Consider the following 22,126-nt stretch of genomic DNA (forward strand, 5'->3'; position numbering starts at 1 on the left):
TAGCTAGTGTTTTATATCATATTTGAGTTGTAGTCACTTTAGAGGTCATTGCTTACTGTTTACATAGTGTTGCTGGCTAGAATAAATTGTTTTCCTTCCCCTTCCTTCTGAAGATTAGTTTCTATCTGGTTTCAATTTCTCTCTGTTCTGTCCTGACCTCGTATAACCTTGGCTATTGATTCGGGTCACAACAGACCAAATAAAAGCTCTATATCTGTGTCAGTCTGTTTCACCCCAATATCTGACCTTTCTGTGTGCACAAACCCTTAACTTTCATCATGTGTCTATCAGAGTGTGAGACAGCCGTCTGACCAGTCAAACCCATCTAAAGTACAGTGAATGTCATCTGTATCTCTAAATCAGTGAGCATCAGTGTGAGCTGCCATTACAAAAGTTGTTGATTTTACACATGCTGCATACTGGTGTAGATACACTGTAGGGATACACAGACCTTTTATTTGTTTTATTTATTTATAAGTTTAATTTTTATTTACTGCCTATGTCATATATGTATGGTTTAGGAGACTGTATATTTAAAAATGTCAGTTCTGCGCAATTCCTGTGTGTTCCTATGTGTTGGAATCAATTTGCAAGATGGCCATCTGCCAAAATATTGAAAACAATGATATCATTAAAAACATCATATTATAATTTTCCACTAGATATTTCTATCTTATCTCATCAGCAATCGTGATTTAGACATAATTTTCAGCAGCTGACTTGAGCGGTGTGGCGCGAAAGAACAAAATACTAATCACCTTATTCTTCAACGTGGAAGTAAATATATGGGCGAGACTTCCGATACATTAGCCGGTCACTATAGATATACATAGCAAGAGGAGGAGTTTAGTAAAAGACAGTCACTAGAGTGAAAATTACAAATGCACAATTAGCATTTTTTGCACATTGCAGAATAAAAGTCAAAAAGCAGTGTAGTGAAAATTGCTTGTTTTGTAGTGATATATAGTAGTAGCTAGCAGCTTTCATCAGTGTCACAGGCTTTACAACACGTTCACACAACATTACACATCTCATCCTGGCTGTGTCTTCTCAGAGACAACAATGCGTCTGAGTTCTCAGCAGTACAAAATGATCAACACGTGAGCATATTTATACTCTTACTCTGATAAATGACTCTCTTTTGGTTTTAACTCGTCTTTTAGTTTTAAATCCCCTTGTTAACAGACTGTAAAGCATTCGATTAAGTCACATGCAGCATGACCTGTGTTGCATTGGTGAACAGGCACATAGACATTAATCAAGGGCAGTAACCCCCCTTCCTTCTGTTAGCCTTCAACCGTCCAAAATGTTCAGTTGATTCATTGTGGGCCGATGCTGGTTTTGACAGTGTGATCCATATCTAATTGTATCTAGATGCTCACTCAGGCTTTCTGTCCATTTATGGGCCATTACAATGCATGTGTATAATGCGCTGTGTTAAGAGAAAGCCAGAAGTGAGGCAGACTTGTGTGGAAAGTGTCTTGTTGACTCTAATTAGAGGCAGGGGGAGGGTTGCACTGCTCTTTGAAATGGCAAAGAAAATGAATTAGACAAGGGTGTACTTCCATTTACCAAAGGACTGTACAGGATGTGAAGTTGAAAAAAAAAAGTAGTTTATGTTATATAGCATATAAGAATGCACGTCACTGATTAATTTGATACGGTTTTCATACATATTAAAGGAAATAAATGTGTTAATAGTTTGACATATATGACTATTAAGTTATCTCAAATACTCATGTCTGTCTTTCATCATTTAATCACAGTCATGTCAATCCAAAACTGTATGGACCTTTTTTTTTTACATTTCCTTGTTTTTAAGAAGCAGATGTCGTTGGGTGAGCTTCTATAGTGGTCAGTGCGAGACTACATATCTTTTTTTTCCATTTGCTCTAACAGCATAAGAAAAACTCAACGGTAGAGTTTTCATGACTTTTAAAAAGGGGAAAAAACAAGATTGATAACATCAGTCAGAAGAGAGAACCATGTCAAATTTACCATTACTCCCACAGCCGCTGTATTAAAAACACCCTCACACCAGAATGAACTTGTTTTTCATGATTTGATGCAAAGGTAATATATTTTAATACGAATAGTGTTATAAACGTACATACAGTACAAAAGAAAATATAAAATCTTTGCACAATTTACGATGCTGATGACCTTTGAAATGCGTCATCACCGTCTGAGAACAGGTTTCATTGTTTTTTTCTTCTGCGGAAAGCAAAAATAGATGTTTTGAACAATATCCAAACTGAAAGAACAAAATATAAAAAAAAAACATTTTTATTTTATTAAAGGGTGTCATATCACATTCCGTTATCATTTACATAATTTACCCTCATGCCCCAATCCCAAAAATATTTGTTTATCTTTGAAACACAAATGTAGATATTTTTAATGAAACCTGAGATTTTTAATGAAACTTCCACTAAAAGTCCATGTGAAGAAATCTTTGACGATTCAAGATCTGAAAAGTAAGTGTTGTAAATGTAATTAATTATGAATCGAGTGGTCTTTTGTAGTTTTTATGTTTTCATTCACATATAAACATTGATTAGTGCATATACGTAGAGCACATCAAATATGGTAAACGGAAGGTCTTGCTTGACGTGCAAGAACCAATGAGGTTTCTCCTTGACAAGCACGTTTGAGTTTCCACCAGAACTAAATTTTGTTCTTATGCATCAAGCAAACACAGTTCTGCTTTTGTTTAACATATTTGATGTGCATTGATCAGTGTGTGTAAATGAATGTCTAAATTAAATCGGCTCCAATCCAATAACCTGTTCACGTCTCTTCAGAAGACATTAAACTGCTCAATTGCACAATTTTAGGTCCTCAGAAAAATCATTGTTTGTCGGACCGCTGGCATTACATGAAAGTACATCTCAGCACAGCACACATTAACAGCCCCATGCTGCTGCAGTATGCCATGGCCCCTTCTGAATCCAGAAGTCCCTTTGTCATAATCAAATGTGTGTCCTTCTGGATGTTCCTTATGACCAGCTTAAGAAAACACAAAGCCAGTTTGGGCACCTCTGGTTTATCTCTGTGAACACACGCTCGGGATGTGACAGCAGGGCCTGCTGTGTGCATATAAGGAAAAAGGAAGAGATTTATGAGACAGCGTATGTGTGTGTTTATCTGATGGATAACAGTGGACACTCCTGTTCTTTGTGTGACTGCAGCTGGAAACCTTATTCTCATTGCCACACCTTCATTGTATTGATTTTCATAATGATAAAAGATCACATTTGTATGGCAACACATATACTGTATCTGGATGATCACGCACTGAATTTATTATCACTGAATCTTTGATATTTTATGTTTTTCTTTTCATGTGTTTCACCAGAAATATGTTTATACACCTTTATTTGATTTGAGAAAATAAAGAAACCCTTCTGAAAGAGACATTTTATGTCTCAGATTGTCTCTCAATGATGGCTGGACGCCAATTACAACATCACATAATGTGCCAACGTTCTTTCCTCACACAAATTAAATCATCAGCACTATACAATATATGCATGCACAAAATTATTTCTGTATAAAGTTAACACATTATTAAACCTGTTATGGATTTCTACTAACCTCTAGTATGAGGCTATACATTTATATATTACTTAGTCATATTTTGTTTCAATTTCTGCTGCAATAGAGACCCACTGAATCCTTACCACAGAGTACAGCGCAATAATGCAGTGGATAAATATAGCCTACTACTATATGTAGTGCATTTTTGTGATGTGCTTGTTTGTTTGTTTTGTATTATTATTATAAAAAAATTGTATTGTAGTGTATAAGCTTGGTATGACAACGGTAGTCTTTCTCTGATACAATTTAGATTATTTAATGCTGTTATATAACTTATAATATATCAAGCTTATTTACAATTTTAGCTTCAGTTCCACACCGGGCTTCCATTTACTTACCAGTAAATGAAAGAGGAACAAAGCTCAGTCAATCAAATTTGAGGAATTAACTGATAATAATATATATTTCTGATATATGAAACAAATATACATTAATTTGCTCACTTTTTCTCTCTTCATTTTCCCCAGGAGGTCCATGAAATTCTACGCGAGTACGAGCTCAAATACTGTTTTGTGGACCGGAACAAAGGAACAGGTAATTGGCCTCCTTCAGTCATGCTACTGCTCTCATGTTTCTAATGGTTCTCTTCCACCCGAGCCATCAGAATCCAGTCCTCTCGAAAAACACCACACATTTGCCTACTTAACACACCAGAGATGTTAATTTCATGTGGTGCTGAATGAGCACTTACAGAGAATTGTTCTATCTTGATAAAAGGTCTCAGCTCTGTAACTGCCAAAATGTTGCCTGTTTCTTTGAAGTAAAGAGAAGCTTTGAGGATTTTTGAGTTTGTACATTCTGTCACTGTGTTGATTTGTCCTCTTTCTATTTTTGTTCTGTACAAAATACTGAATTAGATAAGCAGTGCATTTTAGATTTCACATATAATTTTAGCTTCATTATAATTGAATAATAAATTAAGATGTAATATTATTTTAACTTCAGTCCATCACTTAAATTAATGATCTAATACGTCCTACTTCATCTGGATTCCAGACCATTTGAAAGCTCATGGTGACTTCTGAAACAAACCAAGCTTGTCATTCATGCTGAAAAACAATTTTTAAGTCTAACATATGGTAATAAATTCTTGAAGATAAATAACGGAAGATAAACAAAATGCTCTGAAGTTAAGCAAAAGTGTTTCACAGCCTGAATAAAAGGAAAAGCTTGTCTGCTTGGAACTGGAAGGCTTAGTCATACTGAGAAATGTATGAAAGAAATTATATATTATATTCACACTCCTCCATGCCTTAGAAATGTAAACAAACAGCACAGACACATAATTTTCTGGACTGTCTAAATTTGGCACAACCTTTTACCAACTCAGATCAGGAAACAAGGGTGTAGTATATGTTTAGACTTGTTCATGATGTGCAACCAATGTAGTATCTTTTTTTTTTTCGTGTACTGATCCAAATCAAATAGCATTTTACTTTCAGAAAATTGTTTTTAAATATTTCAGCTACTGTAATTATGACAGTTACTCTTTTAAATGCAGCAATCCTCTCTGAATGTTGTTGTGATGGGAGCATCAATCCTTTCTTCAAAATTTAGTTCAAAATCGTAGACGCAAACCTGGCCAAATGTTCAACATTCCCACATTTTTAGAACTGTTATGACATATATAGAATTAGCAGTGTCTTGAAAAGTGCCACAAGCAACTTGCTTTGAAATATTGTTGAAAAATCAGCTCTAATTTCAAGATGTGGAAGGCTGAGTTAAAATGTTCTAGCATCATTTGGCATATCTTCATGCCAGTATGAAAAATTGTGAATGATCAAAGCTGGAATGCTTCAGAGTAATAGGGTTCATCAGAAGAGAAATCTATTCTGAGTTGCATAAAGTGATGTAGCCAAGTAGGAAGTGTTCCTGTATCAACATTCTTTATTTACATACATATTTTCTTAAATATAATACATTCATGTGTTTGTATTTATATATATATATATCCATAATAAATATACACAATATACACATATATAATGTACACAAAAACGTCTCGGGTTACACATATAACCATAGTTCCTCAAGAACGAGACGCTGCATCGGAGAATGCTTCGGGAATGCCTCCAGCATGACCAGCTCTGAATCACATTTGTAATAAGTCCAATGGATGGGTGAAATGTCATAGGTGGGTGACACCAGAGACCAGGAAGCTTAAAAGCATGTGCAGCGAAGCCAGCATTAGCCTCTAGGAATGAAGCAAGCGCCGGCAGAGATGCGGGAAGTGTGGCACTGCGACGCAGCGTCTTGTTCCTTCAAGGAACCATGGTTACATGCGTAACCTGAGACGTTCCTCTTCAGGAACTCGAACTGCATCAAAGAACGATTTGTGAACAAGAATGCCCATGCCACCAGACTTAAATCTCTGCCTAGTGTGGGAACCTGCACAGCTAGGGTGAGAGAACTAAAGATACTGGAGTGACTTGCATATCTTAGCCATAGAACCTGACAAAGGTTAAGGGCGTGGACCAACCCGCAGCATTGCAAATGTCCCGCATAGAGACACCTGCTAAGAAGGTCTTAGAGGCTACCAGACTTCTAGTGGATTGAGTCTTGACCCCCAAGGGGGAGGGGAGATCAGAGGACTTATAGGCTATAAAGATGGCATCTACTATCCATCAACGGAGGGTCAGTATACACCTCTCTCAGGGGGAATATAGGAAACTAACAAATGGTCCGCCCTTGTCTACAGGGCAGCTCTGTGGATGTGTGAGGTAACCATCAGAAATCTCCTCAATTGGCTGTGGAGCCTCTAACACCACAGCCAGGTCCCACGTACGGACAATAGAACGTACAGGAGACCTCAGTCTCAGCGCACCATGGAGGACACGTGTAACTAGGGGGTTTCTTCACATTGCCTGGCCACCGAAAGGGGCCTGGTAGGCCGCAATGGGCGCCACGTTGACCTTCAGGGTGGAGTAGGTCAACCCTGTGGAGAAATGGACCTGCAGGAACTCCAGCACTGTACCAACCAGGCAGTTAACTGGGTTGAGCTGTCGGTCTCTGCTCCAAGAAGTGAAAAGTTTCCACTTCAAGGCATACAGTTTCCTCATAGAGGGAGCTCTGAATTGGAAGATGGTCTCAACAACCTTGGTTGAAAGACAGGAAGCTACGAGTTGTGCCCCCTCAGAGGCCACACCCATAACTTCCACCGCTCCGGGCGGGAATGGACTCCGCCTGTAAGAGGAGATCCTTCCTGATGGGCATTTCCCATGGAGAGCCATCGAAGAGTGAAATCAGGTCCGAGGCCTGACCAGAACAGGGCTACTAGCAGCAGACAGACCCCGTCCCGGCGCACTCTCTCCAGAACTCCTGGGAGCAGAGCGATCTGGGGAGAGGCGTACAGACGAAGCCTCAGCCATGTCTGTGCCATGGCATCCAGCTTCACTGGGGTCAGAGAGTACCAGAGGGGACAGTGCAATGTCTCTCGAGTCGCAAACAGATCCACCTGAGCCTGGCCAAAAACTCTCCAAATCTGCTTCACCACCTCAGTGTGGAGCCGTCATTCCCCAGGCGTTGGCCCCTGCCTTGACAGGATGCCTGCTACCATATTGAGGTGCACAGGAATATGAACTTCTCTCAGCATGCGGAGTCTGTCCTGAGCCCACACAAGAATCTGTTGTGGCTGCTGGGGAGTGAGGGTATTTTTTTAGCCATTTTTTAAAACTACAGTCATTCAACCTAAATGTTTTGTTGCCCAGTCTGTGTTTTACAATTTATAATGTTGTTGATTCATATTTATATTGTGAGGAAGATACTTAAAAAAAACAACAACTCTGAATTGAACTTATTTTAACTAAAAAAGACAAGTAAACAGTCAGATTAATGACAAGCTATGGCACAAACAAATAAAATAACAAGATACAACTAAATTTAACTGTGCTTTAAGTTTTTCAGGTAGGTTTAACAGTAATATTCAGGTACAGAAATACTAGAATAATCTTTTAAACTTTAAAATAACAAAAGTATAAATAAAAAGTATTTTTTAAATCTTAAACGTACTTAAAGGGTTAGTTCACCCAAATATTAAAATTATGTCATCAATAATCCAACATGTCATTCCAAACCCGTAAGACCTCCGTTCAGCAAGATTGTGCTCAGTTCTAACTATTTATTCCATTTCATATTTTTGGGTAAGAATAAGAAGCACTTCATCCGGTACTTAGTGTCTTTCATTTCTGGAATCTGCATCTGAAATGGCATTTAGCCAATAGTTTATGTATCTCAAAGGGGGCGTGGATTCATTTAAACTTCAGTTACAGATGCATAAATAGGCTTAATGATTTGTTTTTTTAACATAAAACGTTGAATACTGATATTTTAAATAATTTAAAACATGGAAGAAAAAAACTGTTCAAATGTGACAGCAAGTGAATGTTAATGAGTGAGTCACTGAGATTCAACTGATTCATTCAAACGGCTGATTCATTCAGAAACAAACCATTTGACCGTGTTAATGAGTGAATCACTGAATCATTTATTCAACCGATTAGTTCATAAAGCTGATTCATTCAATAAGTAAACACCGTACATTGCTCAGAGATGCAAAACAGTGCTATAATCTTTGTTTGGACCTACTTTCATTGGCAAAATTTTGCAAAAACAAGATATATTATGTCTAAAATCTAAATCACTTATTGCTTTATTGACCTTGTATAAAATGATTATTAAATGTGATTATGCATCTGCAGAAAAACGGTACTCTTTGTGTGATACAGATTAAGTTAACTAGGCCTACATTAAATTATATAAATATAAAAAGCATACAGAAAAAATATTGCTGTCTACAATTTAGAATGCCAGGAATATTGAGTTTTAATAGACTAATAAATTAATGTGCGTGCACTCTGTGTATGATTTGGTGATATAGACTACTTGATAACGTCAGATTGCACATCATTACAACAGCAATTAGCTTATTATTGCAGACGATGCTGTATATCGCACAGCCCAGCCTCGACTTGAGTGAAAAAGTGAAATCATCCGTGCACTTGTTTTCATGAGCAAAAGTGTTTAGAAGTCTAATTTGCAAACGCCAGACCACTGATAGGTCAAAAATGCTTTCCTGCAGTCTGTGTTCTTCTGACTGTTTTGTAATAAGTAACTAATATACTTACAGGAAATGTATCGGAGTAAAAGTATACATTTTAATTAGGAAATGTCGTGGAGTAAAAGTAAAAGTTGTCTGAAATATAAAAACTGAAGTACAGATACTCCCCCCCAAAAAAGTTTAAGTACTGTAACGAAGTATTTTTACTTTTTTACATTACAACACTGTATGTAGGTTGCGGTCTCTTTAAGACCTCATGCACGGATCAAACGTTTTTTTTTTTTTTCTCAACTGTTAACATTAACGTAATAGCCTATATAATGACAATGTTTAGTATTAATCGACTGTTTACATGAATACTCATCAAGAGGGGCACTTTGATATTATTTTTTTATGTATTTGTCCATTTACACGCGAAGGCGCGCACTCTCAGATTTGTCTCTATGTGCCCATGTTTTGGGTGTGAGGCTCACAGAAAGGGTTACCCAGTCACAGAGCGTTCAAGTACCGAATTGCGCACTTCAATGTTTAAAATTGTAAGACTCGAAAGCACGTGCAAATGATATATTCCATAATCTGTTGCAAGCATCTTTCATGATGAAATATTTGCGTGAATTTCCCGCATTACAAGTGCGATATTTAAAAGTATATATTTATATATTTGCCATAGTTTATGTTTACCCCCTATAGAAGTATGCTCTCATTCTCAGAGCTGTCAAAATAAAAGTCCTCGCACTGTCAATATAAAAGCCCCATTACCAAAACTGCAAAATACTGGCTGATATATCGCATAAATTTTGTGGCCAGCCGTAGCCAAGCCGCACGTGGCTACTGATGAATTGAGCCTCAGCTGCACGGTTACAATAATTACAGCTGCATATTTCACACAAAGGTATTTTGCACAGTCCAGTGCTAAACCTAAGTCTGATTATCATCCTGCACCTTCATGTAATGCTGGGATTCTGGGCTGCTAAATGTCGTCAGTGTCTAAAACCCCTGGCAGCATTGCAAACATTCCCACATGCTCTAATTAGCAGTATCTGGGGATAAAGGTGAAACACCGTGATGATCTCATCCTCCAGCCGCTCGGGGCTTGTCACCTCCTGCCAGCACCCCAGCAGAGGCTCCGATGTCAAGGATCAGAGTCCAGCGTGCCTGCAAAAAGTTGAACGATTTAAAAACGAGTGATTCACATGGCATATAGACCTGCTCTTGCAGTTAGAGTTGAGTTTAAGTAAAGAGCTGTGAAGAGCGAAAAAGAATGAGGAATTACCAAAGAGGAAATGAGGAAAGGCGAGGATACATTGATAAAGACTGCAGGGAGAGAAGACAATCAGAGAAGGAAGAAAGAATGACAGCTTATATGATGGTGGAAGATTGTGGGGGGGGGGGGGTAATCCTACAGAAAAATAATTCTTGTCACGTCTGGCGTGCAGCCCGGAATTGAAATATGCTATGATATTCCCAATGCTGGAGGCTTACAGTAAGGGAATTACACACACCTCCCCCTTCTTCCTCATGCTATAGTTGCTTCATACTGCATTATGAATGTTCCTAGGCTAAATGATCTGAACATATGCTTTTAAGGCCTGCCAGGGAAGAGCTGCCTTCCAAAACAGAAATAGTGACAATAGTGGCAAGCTCTCATTTCAAACGTCCGTTCTTAGAAGCACAAGTCCGTATTGTTACTGATCTCAGAGATGTCACATCTGACACGTCTTTATTTCAGGTTTTGCTGGCTATATCTTTGTAAGGTCGTTTCAGTCTGCCATGAATATAAAAGTGTGTCTTGGGAAGAATATGGAGGTCCTCAGTGCTTAGACTCATGTTATGCACCCGCCACAAAACACAAATACATATAAACATCATCTAGACAAGCTGAGTTTAATAAAATTAGCCCAGCTTTGCATGCACACTCTGTTCTTTCATTTCTAAAGCCTCTTTAGAGAGGTTCAAATTCTCCCCCATGTCTTTTAAATGCCAAACAAGGCTTTTGCAGCTGCTGGCCCTCCAGCTTTATAAATGTTTGGATTGTCTGTAAAGAGAAGCAGCTCTTCTTCAGAGTGGTATGTTCAGTCTGTGGAATGCTGATGATGTAAATTATGGGGCACACTGCCTGACCTCTAGTGTACTATCTATCCCATGTAGACTGATGCAAATGTGTTGTGTTTTACAGGTTTTTTTAGGGCTGTAACTAGCATGAAGCAAAGATGACTACATCTAGGTGGCGTAGGTTCAGAACTTGCATACGCAGAGTAAATGCCATGCAGATAATAACAGATAGCTCTCTCAAGCTATATTAGACATCTTTGGGTGGCTCAAACAAACAGAGCAATGTTTTGATAGCATCGCAGAGCCAGTATGTTTACACTATTTGGTTAGATCAACATTCGACATTCCACTCAAGTTCTTGGCATAAATTATAAAATATACACTGCTGTTCAGAAGTCTCACCAAGGCTGCATTCATTATATCAAAAATACAATAGGAACAGAAACATTTGGAAATTACAACAATTTAAAATAACTTTTTCATGTCATGTCTTTCCTAGGAATGTTATTTGAATCTGGTTTCTGCTTTCTCTATGAATGTTTTAGCAGCATGATAAAGCAGTTTCACTCAAATAGAAGAGACAGGAGGACAGAAAAGGACAGACGTTTTAGAAGAAAATACATGATAATTTTTTTTATTCACATCACATCTCTTATGGATGAAATGATTGTTTTTTCTGCTTATAAGCATACATAGGTTTATTGTTTAAGTATTTCTGGCAATTGGAATCTGAGAGAAGCTGTTATTGCACTCAGGAGTGATGTAGAAAGTACAGACTCACAGCAGAGGGAGAAAAGTGCAGAGAAGAAAGTAATACAAGACAACCTACACACTAGTGCATTTAATTGAATTGTCAGTGTCTGGGAAGGCCATTAGGGATCAGACCTTCCTCTCTCCCTCCTGTTTACATGGCTGCATAGCTTTTCCAGTCAAATAATCCACGTTTTGATGTCTGCTTTGTGTTTTTTTTATTGTATTTCTGCTCTTAATGGAGGTGGTAAGAGTGGCTTGTGAAGACGTTTTCCCCTGTAATTACAAAACAACAGAGGGTGTGTGTGTGAAGAGGCGCATACTCTCGTTGAGGGATTTGCTCCTGGTTGTTGCTTCCTCTCTTTAGGTAATGAGGAATATTTATCTTCCATCTCCTTTGCAAAGTTTACTCAAGATTCACCTCAGTGAGTCCAACAAATAGGCTGCGTGGTTTGAAAGCAATTGTTAATAGCTGCGCATTATGGGGAGAAAAAAAAGAAGGTAATTTTACACTTAGAACTTACTGTCAGCCATCCTGGATTTTCCCATCCTCTAGTTATAGAATTAAAACGCTCACTTGTTTCAATAGGGGCATCCAATCCCTGATGGAATTCTGAAGGAATGTATGGTGTTCCGGACAGGCGGTGGAATGACAATGGATGTGGTGGGCATGGGAATTAAAATTAAACAATGGGACTTTTGTGTAAACTCCACTGACCTGTAATGAAGACACATACGGATCAAAAGCGCTTACGCTGGCCCAACCACACTGGCTCAATAGGCCTAGTTAGATACTAAACTACATAACTAGTTGCTAAATTTTTGAATTTGCATGTAAAAATTTCAGACCATCAAGGTTTTGCTTACTTTTATGATCTTATTACATTTTGGCTTTTCCTATTTTTATTTTATATTATTAATAGGTAAAATAGGTAATACACACATTTAATCCCTCTCTTTCTTTCTGTAGAAACTTAGTTATTAGCTGAATTATTAGTCTGCTATCAACGGCGCAAACAGTTACTTGGTCTAAAATTACATTTTGGAATTACCTACGGAAGCGTTGAATTAGATGCATAAGAAATTAATTAAGTTTTAAGGAAAAAAACTGGATGAATACCTTGAAATATATAATCTGATCAATGTCTTAACCATAGTATAAGTGGAATAATATTAGCCCGATACTGACACTTAAGTTTTTCTTTTGCGTTTGTAAATTTTTTAATTATTGGGTACAGAAACCAAATGAGCATGTATAATGCTAGCTGGTTAACTTAATTTATTAAATAGATACAGTCAAATCGAATTTATCCAGACACCTTCAACATTTCACATTATCACTGTTTATTCTCTATAGTTTAGAAGATGGTAATAAAACATGACAAAAACTCATGAACTCACTGTGTCAGAACAAATTCATCTCGATAATGTTAGATAACTTTGATAGAAAGATATGTAATGGATTACAATCAACCAAAAATTATTCAGACAGCTGTTGGTATGACAGTATTTACACAACTATTAATACTTAGTCGGGCAACCCTTAGCCTTAATGACTGTCTGTAGTCTCCTGGGCATGCTGTCATCCAGGTTCATGCAAACCTGAACATAAATTTTTTCCCCAGACTTGGTCTGAATAATTTTTGGTTTCATATTTGAGTCTGTTTAACTGGTAGTCCACTGTTTAAAGAATTTTGGGGTATAATTTGTCATAGTATTTTATTTTGCTATCCTCACTTCCATAAATTAACTATAGTGTCCTGCACCCACTAGTAAAAAAAAAAAAATAGAAAAAATGATATCTGGTCTATGAATAGTTTTTGGTTTGACTGTATATCCTTTGGTTATTTTCACACTATTTTCAAACTTAATTATGCCCATTAAAATATATTTCACAACGAGAGGGGCAGTAACGTACTGCCTAGCGCATTGCACACAGGCTGCTAGATTCATCAGCTCACGCACATCAGCTATACAGGCATTTAATACTGAATGTTTAACATTATATTCAATGCATAAATATCCTACGTAGACAACCTCAATCTCGAATAGCTCCATTCTGCTGTCTGTTGTTCTGTTGTCTATGTTTCTTTGTCTGAATATGGCACTTATCACATTCTTTGTGCTATCGGCGTTTAGTATTGGGCATTTTAACGAGTACAAGTACAAGAGCTCAGTATCAGGCCCGATACCAATACCCGTATCGGTGCATCCCTACTAAATATTGTATTTTTTAAATATTTTTTCATATACTGTATTATTTTAGATTTCATATACCTTTATATTCCTGTGAACAATCAGACTTTTGTGCAAAACACTTTGCATAACATGAAGATGTGATTAGCTCTTGAAAATTCAAGTCTGAAGAAAGTTTGTTATCAGTTGTTGCTTTATTAACAGCATCCATAGTTCAGTTTCAAGTTTTTCTGTTTTGAGGTCTTCAGATCTCGCCTACTAACTGTCAGTTGACACTTTTCTTTCCAACTAATGCAGTTGAAATGTCTGCAGAGTGATTTGAAGCTGCCTTAGTGACCATGAAGTTGAGAGTCTTTGATAAAAGTCTCTGCATACATTTTATCCTCATTTAGCCTCATTATATATAAGGGTTCACGTACAGCCCTGCTGATTTTGCCCAATTATTTTTGATAGGCCATCAATGTTCTGGCCTTTCATGGGCTACTGCGCTAGTTGTGATTGAGAGGGGCTCATAGAACCTTTTGTAAAGCTTTTTTTTTTTTTTGGTTTCCAAGCATAAAAAAAAAAAAAATTGGGATGGTTATGTCAATTTATCTAATTAAGTGATTAAACCCTTTTGCTTTTTGCGTTGTAGAATTGCCTATATGTTTGTTTACAAGATGAAAACCGGCTGATTGTGAGTGATATGGTCATAGAAAGAGCTTAACAGCTTAATAGCTTAACATATATTATATTATATTATATTATATTATATTATATTATATTATATTATATTATATTATATTATATTATATTATATTATATTATATTATATTATATTATATTTAGTGCTGTCAAAATTAGCGCGTTAACGCATTCGATTAATTTGAAATATTTAACGCGTTAAAAAAAAATAACGCAATTAACGCGGTTGCAGTTTTTTTTATTTCCAGTTGTGGCCTATGTGTGTTCAACATGCAAAGAAATATGGATAAGACCAAGGAAGGACTTTTAGACGGAAAGTTTCAGTTTCGGATTACTCTTCAGTCTGCCACAAGAAACATTACTCTTCATTTAGTCTGCCACAAGAAACAGCAACATTAAAATCATGAACTCAAATGTCATTGTTTAAAAAAAAACAAAAAAACAATGACTTTAACAGTGCGTAAATCAGACATTTCTGTAACGCTAACGTTAATAAGCTTAAACGAAAATAACGAAATAATTGTGTAGCGGAGTATTTTTTGTACACAGTGCCGCGAACTGTCAATCACTCCTGTACGCGTGCATCACTGTCCTCCTCGTAGCTGCAGCAACTTGCGCTCTCTCTCTTCATCAAGCTTTAAAACAAAAAGGGGACAAAAAGATCATATTGTCTTTGTGCATAGGCTATAGATTAATTACATAAATGAATATCTAAATTTGTGCCTTGCCGTCTACGGTATTTTTTTAGAACTTAGAAAAAAGATGCTGCAGCCAATGAGCAGCCAGCGGGGGCTGCAGGACGAGTCTACCTCCGCAGACAGTTCTTAATGTTTATCAGACAATAACTACTCAAGATTTTGCTTTAGTATAACTCACAACGAGTTTCACACACCTTCTCCGGCCACGTTGAGTTGTTGACACTTAACAGTGGGAAAAGCGACACATGCGCTATTCACTTGTATAACTTAAGGGTGAATGGGTAATGTAGTTTCTGCTCTGGGTGGGATGAATTAGGAAGCTTGCATTGTGAAGGGCGCTCTGAAAATCGGCAGTGCAGGTAAAAGATTAAAACCTCTATTAAAACAGATGTCCAAATGAACATACCGGTACGCTACAAGCACGTTCTGGGCGCACGGAGAGGTGGCGGTACGCTCAAGAGCTATATTTGGAAGTGGCGGTACTGAGTACCGGTGCAAACCGGCCCACTTAAAGCACTGGCAATGACTATACTTTGGAATTTTTTTGCAGTCCACTTAGACTTCAACATGGAAATCATTTTTGTTTTTTATTGGCATTGATTGTTTTGAAACTCAAATTGTACTTACATGCCTGTGTTTTTATTTCTGTAATAAATATGGCTTTCAAGCCAACAGTTAATTTGGAGGATATTGATGGTTTATTGCAGGTATGTTGTTTACATGAGAAAATCTGTGTTACAAGTTAAACAAAAATTCCAATAAACAATCATATTTTGAATTTAAATAGTTTCTTTGTCTTGAGTTTACATTAATTATTTACATTTTACATTTACATATCCAAAAAGTTTCAGTCTTTTAATTGCGATTAATCGCGATTAATCGTGATTAATTGTAAAAAATTGTGCGATTTAATTAGTTAATTTTTTTTAATCGATTGACAGCACTAATTATATTATATTATACGACTAACAGAAAAACAACATGATGCTGTATTAAGCTTTGTGACAGATACTTTATAGATGTTGTTTTTAACATCTGGCAAAGCTTAATAGCACTGAACACCTTGAGAGTTTTCGTGCTGATAAAAATGTTATTATATATTTTTTTATATAATTAAATGTTTTACAATGATTATATTATATTATATTATATTATATTATATTATATTATATTATATTATATTATATTATATTATATTATATTATATTATATTATATTATATTATATTATATTATATTATGCTCTCCCTGTGTGCCTCTTACAAAACACAATGGGTGACTACAGCTTTATACTCCTTAGAACAGTGCTCTACAGTTCAGTTTATTTTATTTATTTTTACTTTTTCATTCCTGGATGTAGTAACATATTTAGAATACATTGTCTCCCACAGTACAGATCCTTCAAATATGGACGTTTATGCAGACAATACAATAAAAACGCTCAGCCATCAGTTCAGCATCTCAGGATTCTTCTCATGCCTGTGACAGCTCTTCACTGATCTCTCTCAACAGTGGCTTATCACGCAGAGAGACAGCACAGATAACAGCTGAATTCAAGTCCCAAAGGGAGGAGAAGAACACCATTAGAAGCCCACATGCTGTCATTTCACGCCTCAATTCTTGTTATGTGCGCTGTTGTTTGCTGTGCCCAGTTTCTAAATGACTGATTTGCAGCCCTGAAATTAATTGCCGTGTGAGCGTTCACATTCACTCCCAACGGACAGTTCATCAGCACGTACAGTGACAAATCATAGCCGTTAAAACTGCAGTTATCCGACACGTGTGATCTATGAGGGAAACACACCAGAAATGGCTGCCCACTCTCTTGGCTCTTGTCATGTTGTAGTTGTCCTTCGAGAATCACAAATTGGGACAGGAGCATTGTGTTCGTCCCTGCTGACAATGAGAAATACATGGTTAAGGAGTTTGGGTAAATCTCACAAAACATGTCAAAAAAAAAAAAGATATATATTATATATATATATAATGATGCTTAAATAAAATTAAACATTTTTAGGACTATTTTGCATTATTTACATGAAAATTAGGGTGTTTAATTAAGTCCCTCAAGATATTATAATGCGTACAAACATTTTTCTTCAGAGGTTTAAAAAATTCCCATAATTCTTAAAGATTATTCTTATATGTTTTAAATATTTTTTAATAAATATTTTAACAAAATGTGTAGTGCCTTCATTATTATATTTTTTTGTTATTTTAGATATTTTTATTTATTTATATTAATTATTATTATTAATATTTGTTTATTAATTAAGCACTTTTATTATTTATTTTATAAGTCGGTATAAAGGCAGTACAACACATACTACTAAAATGTATAAATGCAATTTCAAATAATAAATAATTTTTGCATCACAGCATTGAGAAGCTGTTGTTTCGTGTGTGTGTGTGTGTGTGTGTTTAGCTAAAAGTAATTTCTTCTTTTTTTTAAGTTGAGATAACATGATCTTCACTGGTTCAGACCCATTTATTTAGGTGATGCATGCATTCAGGTGATAAGATGTACGTCATTTAAACAGCATGAGCACTCATAACAATCACCCAGCATGCATCTCAGTCTCACAGATGATGAAGATCGAGAGAGGGGGCTGCAAATGGATCCAATAGCAGCGTGGGGGTCTCGTTGTCCACTTGAAGCTTTAGAGGGGCTTTTTACGGGAGCGTGTGGGAGTTACTGCTCGGCCCGACAGCCACTTCAGCCAGATGACTGATGCTGGGAAAGCAGAAGGAGATCATCATTAATTGATGCAGTGGCAAATGTAGGCGGCTTTGGTGAAGGAGCACACACACTCTCACACAAACATGAACACACAGGAGGACAAAGGCCAAAGTCGTGGCTGCTGAAGAGCAGAACACATTTGAATATTGAGGCTGGGTAATGCTAGCATTTAACCGTTCCATTATGGAGCATCTTTGCTGCGCGGTGGGAAATGGGAATAGCAATTTTATTTAGTTCGTTTTTCTCTGTTTTGACCATTTTAGATCTATTTTGGATAGATAGTTGTGCTGTCTGTGTAAGGAGATTTTATTTAGGACACTCCATGTTAATGGTGGTGGATCCTCCAACAAAGGCTCACTGGAAAAAACATGCCTAAACCAACATTGTTGAAATCTAACCGTACCTATACATAAAATTCACTGCACCAACCACTTTTATTCCTTTTCACAAAAATAATTATAACAAACACAGTACTGTTTTATGACCTCAAAATGGTTTTACTTGAGTGCATTTGTAAACTAATACATTTTGACTAGGGTGGGTGATATGACCAAAATCTTATATCACAATATGAGTAATTCTATTTTACGGTTACAATATATATACATATATATATATATACAATACATGTATCATAATATAGTTATTTTTGCTTTAAATAAGGTCTTTAATAATTATTTAAATATCATAATTCTTGTCACCAGTGTCAATATCACACACACACACACACAAAAATACTAGCCTAAAAACAAAACTCACTAAAGACAAGTAAACACTCAGCGATTAAATAAGAATAAGAAACTTATTACAAGCAATATGACCCAAAAAAAGTGATTTAATCAAGAGCAGTTAGAGATTTTTTCTCTTTTGATGTTTGATTAACATGAATGACAGACAGCAGGAATATTAGACTGCTGTCACTTTAAGAGATGCCCGGATTCAATATACTGTTACATGTTTTCTCTCTCAGATGTTTGCTTTCACTTAACACCTAAATTACTATGTTTACAAGGTTACTTGCAAATAGCAGCTTTTTGACATACAAGTATGTGCATTTAACTGTTCAAGGATAGGATGAACAAGTCATTCAACAAACCAACTTTTTAATATCACCAAAACTAATTTTTAATACTTTTGTAATTGTCATATTATTTCATATTATGCAGACATTATTGGACAGCTTTTCTAACCGGCATGAATCAGGCGGTTATCACTGGTGATCGGTTCTACTTCCACATCTTAAATTAAACAATTTTCACAGCATTTCGTCCATCTCCAACAAAAACAGATTAATTTCCCAAGCCTATATTTACAATATAGACCAGATGAGTGTGTCTGCTTGTTCTTTTGCATGTTCATCAGAATACATACCACAACAAATCTACAGTATGGCAGCTGTCAGCTTTGTTGGGTGTTTTCAGTGGTAATTGACATGCCGCGATATAGCTGTGTGTGTTTTCTAGTGTTATATTAAACATTAGGGTAGGTGAACTTCGTATCGATATAGTTGCAGTTGGGAACTACAGGTATGCATGTGTGTTTGTGTATCTCTGATCTGCCAGCTGACACGCCATAAAATACTAGTTGGATCACAGAGCGTCTGTCTGCGTGTTTGTGATAGTGTGTATGTGTGTCTGCCTGAATGCTTGATAATTGACATGGTGGAAAGCAGCGGGGGAAGGCTTGTTTGTGCTCTGCTGCTGAAGGCAGCTAGTGGGGGGAGGACACTCTGTCAAGGCACAGCCTGAAGGACCCAAACTTGGCCCAGCAATGATGGCCTTGGTCTGTTAAGATATTGCCGCCATCTGGTAACGGCACCCAGTCTGAACGGAGCCTAACAAGCCATAGCGAGCACAGTACCAGGACAGAGCTGCGTTGTCTGCTCTTTGCCAGGGACCTAGTTGTAAACTAAAACCACAGTGATTGCATGCGTCTATGTCACAGTGGCTGAATCCTCATTCAGGGTGCTGTAGTGTTTAGCAATGACAGATTAAGGATAGTGCAAGTTAAAGGTGTTTCTGGGATTTAACTCAGGAATCTTAGCTTGTTCTAATATTTAGTTGCACTTTAATATTTTTAGGGTTCTGATTACACCTGATATTAAAATGAGCTATTAAAATCTGATTACAAGTAGAGAATGTTAAATACAGGTGTAAACGGGGTGTGAAACCCTTTGTTTTGAGCTTGTCTACTTTGGATTACTCTAAAAACACTGGGTTGCTTTCTAGTGTAGATGGTCATGTGGTTGAATGTGTTTTGAACAGCCACAAGAACCACTTGGCTGTCTGAAATAGTAAGTTTGGTTGAAAGGTGAAAAATGTAACACAGACTCAAAGCGTTCGGTGTAGTTTTGCGGCTAGTAGAGCAGAAACGAAAGCTGCTGCTTTCAGCATAATTTTCCATTGTCTCGTTTTGCATTTGTAAGTAAATTGTGTGAGCTTATTTCACAATATTAGATCGGAAGATCAGAAAAGGCCATACATACACCTGCCCACAGACCCTTCCCTCAAAGAAATCAGGAAGTTGGTTTAAAGTGAAAATGGAACATTTTTTAAATTGCAGGTGTAAACAGAAATGTGACTCTCTTTTAATAATCCAATTGACCAAAACACATCGTAATACCAGGTAAACATTGCATAGGATGAAGATTTTTTTTATTTTAAAGTGTAGTTTATTCCTCTGATGGCAAAGCTCAGTTTTTAGCCACCATTGCTCCAGTCTTCAGTGTTTCAGAAACCATTAGAAGCATTGCTTATTATCACCAGTTTTTAAAAGTTGTCCTGCCTAATATTTTTTGTGAAAACTAATTTTTTTATAATTTGTTGATGAAAAGAAAGTTTAAAAGAACATAATGTATTTGAAATTGTCTTTACTGTCACTTTTATACATGCATTTATTGCATTATTGCTGAAAGTATTAATTTCTTTTTTTTAAACTATACACATTTATATATATATATATAAAACAATGATCCCAAACTGCGGAACAGTAGTGTATGCACCACATAGAGTTTTGGTCTTAAAAGGTCAGATAAATTGAAAAATGAAATAAAAATGGTAAACATTTTGGTTTTTCAGTTGAATCATGTTACGTAAAACAGAAAGTGTCTGTTTAGCAGTTTTAAGGCCCATTCACACCAAGAACAATAACTATAAAGATAACGATATTAGCATCCACACCAGCGAATCATGTGTTTATTTTAAGTTCACGCTCATTTGCCACTTTAAAGCTCATGACAGCAGGATTGATTATGATTGGCTGTCGATATTTGTATTATTCATCAGCTGGAAAAAATCGTTCTGAAAGTGATTCCTATGTTATAATTTCTATGTGCCTCTATCATATATTTGTATTGTGGACTCTGCTATTCTTTAATATTGAGAACGATTTTAGAACTATATCTTTATCGTTATCTTTATAGTTATCGTTCTTGATGTGAACAGGGCTATACACTTTTTTTTTTTTACTCTGCAAAGCCTATTTTTACTCATATTTTGCACTCCCCGAGTGTTCATTTTGGACCCTGACTTCAGCATTTCCAAAACCAACAAAATAACAATCATGTAATATTCCTCTCTCTCAATTTTTGCTGGTGTGCCAATGTTTACCCTTCAGCCTGCCAAAAGTGGCACAAGGTTTATGACCCCTCATTTGTGTTAGCTAGATATTTATTACGCGTCATGCATTTCTCTTGGTATCAATATGTAAATTCATGAAATAGTGGGATTTAGTACAATTTTCCCATTGTCAAAGAAGTGCATTGAGTGTTTAGCAGAAATATGTGGATTTTGCTAGCCAGTTGTGCCAGGAATGATGCTTTATGAGTGTCATTAGCCTGGACAGGAGCAACTACATCAATCATTTAACCCTGTGTGCTAACAGATACAAACCCATGCTTTTTTAAATGCTGTGATCTTGCACACTCTGGCTTAATGAATCTCAATGAGCTCTCACAGTGTGAGTAGAGCTTGTGTCGTACACGACAGTAGCTGAGTGAGTGTTACTCCTCCCCAGCATATTATCATCTCAGAGTTAACGAAAAGTCTAATGAGTGTAATAAGAACGGGGAAACGGAGCACAGACAATGCTCATGGGATGAGGAGGCTCAACGCTGTGATTTTAACTTTATAATTGCTGTAATTGTAGTGCCTTTGTTTTGTGATGTTTCTAGAATCCAATGATAAACGTTTCAATCTGGACTCTGACCACCAATCTGACCACCACGGACCTAAAGAAGCCATGAACGACCTGCAATAGACATCTTCTATTGACTGCCAAGCCTCTCATGCTATTCATTTTTGTGTCAGAGCCTGTGTATAGCGCTTATTAATGACTCCACTGTACATTAATG

The 22,126-nt window shown here is 36.7% G+C and overlaps 1 protein-coding gene across 1 annotated transcript in view; it reads left to right on the forward strand.

The window, feature by feature from the left end:
• The window catches only part of raver2 (ribonucleoprotein, PTB-binding 2), a 67,619-nt gene that overhangs the window by 2,555 nt on the left and 42,938 nt on the right, over positions 1–22,126 (forward strand). The window contains exon 2 of the mRNA XM_052559706.1: positions 4,068–4,134. Coding sequence (XP_052415666.1) covers positions 4,068–4,134 — 67 coding nt within the window. The remainder of the gene's footprint in view (positions 1–4,067; positions 4,135–22,126) is intronic.

Source organism: Carassius gibelio, chromosome B6 (genome assembly GCF_023724105.1).
Source record: "Carassius gibelio isolate Cgi1373 ecotype wild population from Czech Republic chromosome B6, carGib1.2-hapl.c, whole genome shotgun sequence".
Classification (NCBI taxonomy): domain Eukaryota; kingdom Metazoa; phylum Chordata; class Actinopteri; order Cypriniformes; family Cyprinidae; genus Carassius; species Carassius gibelio.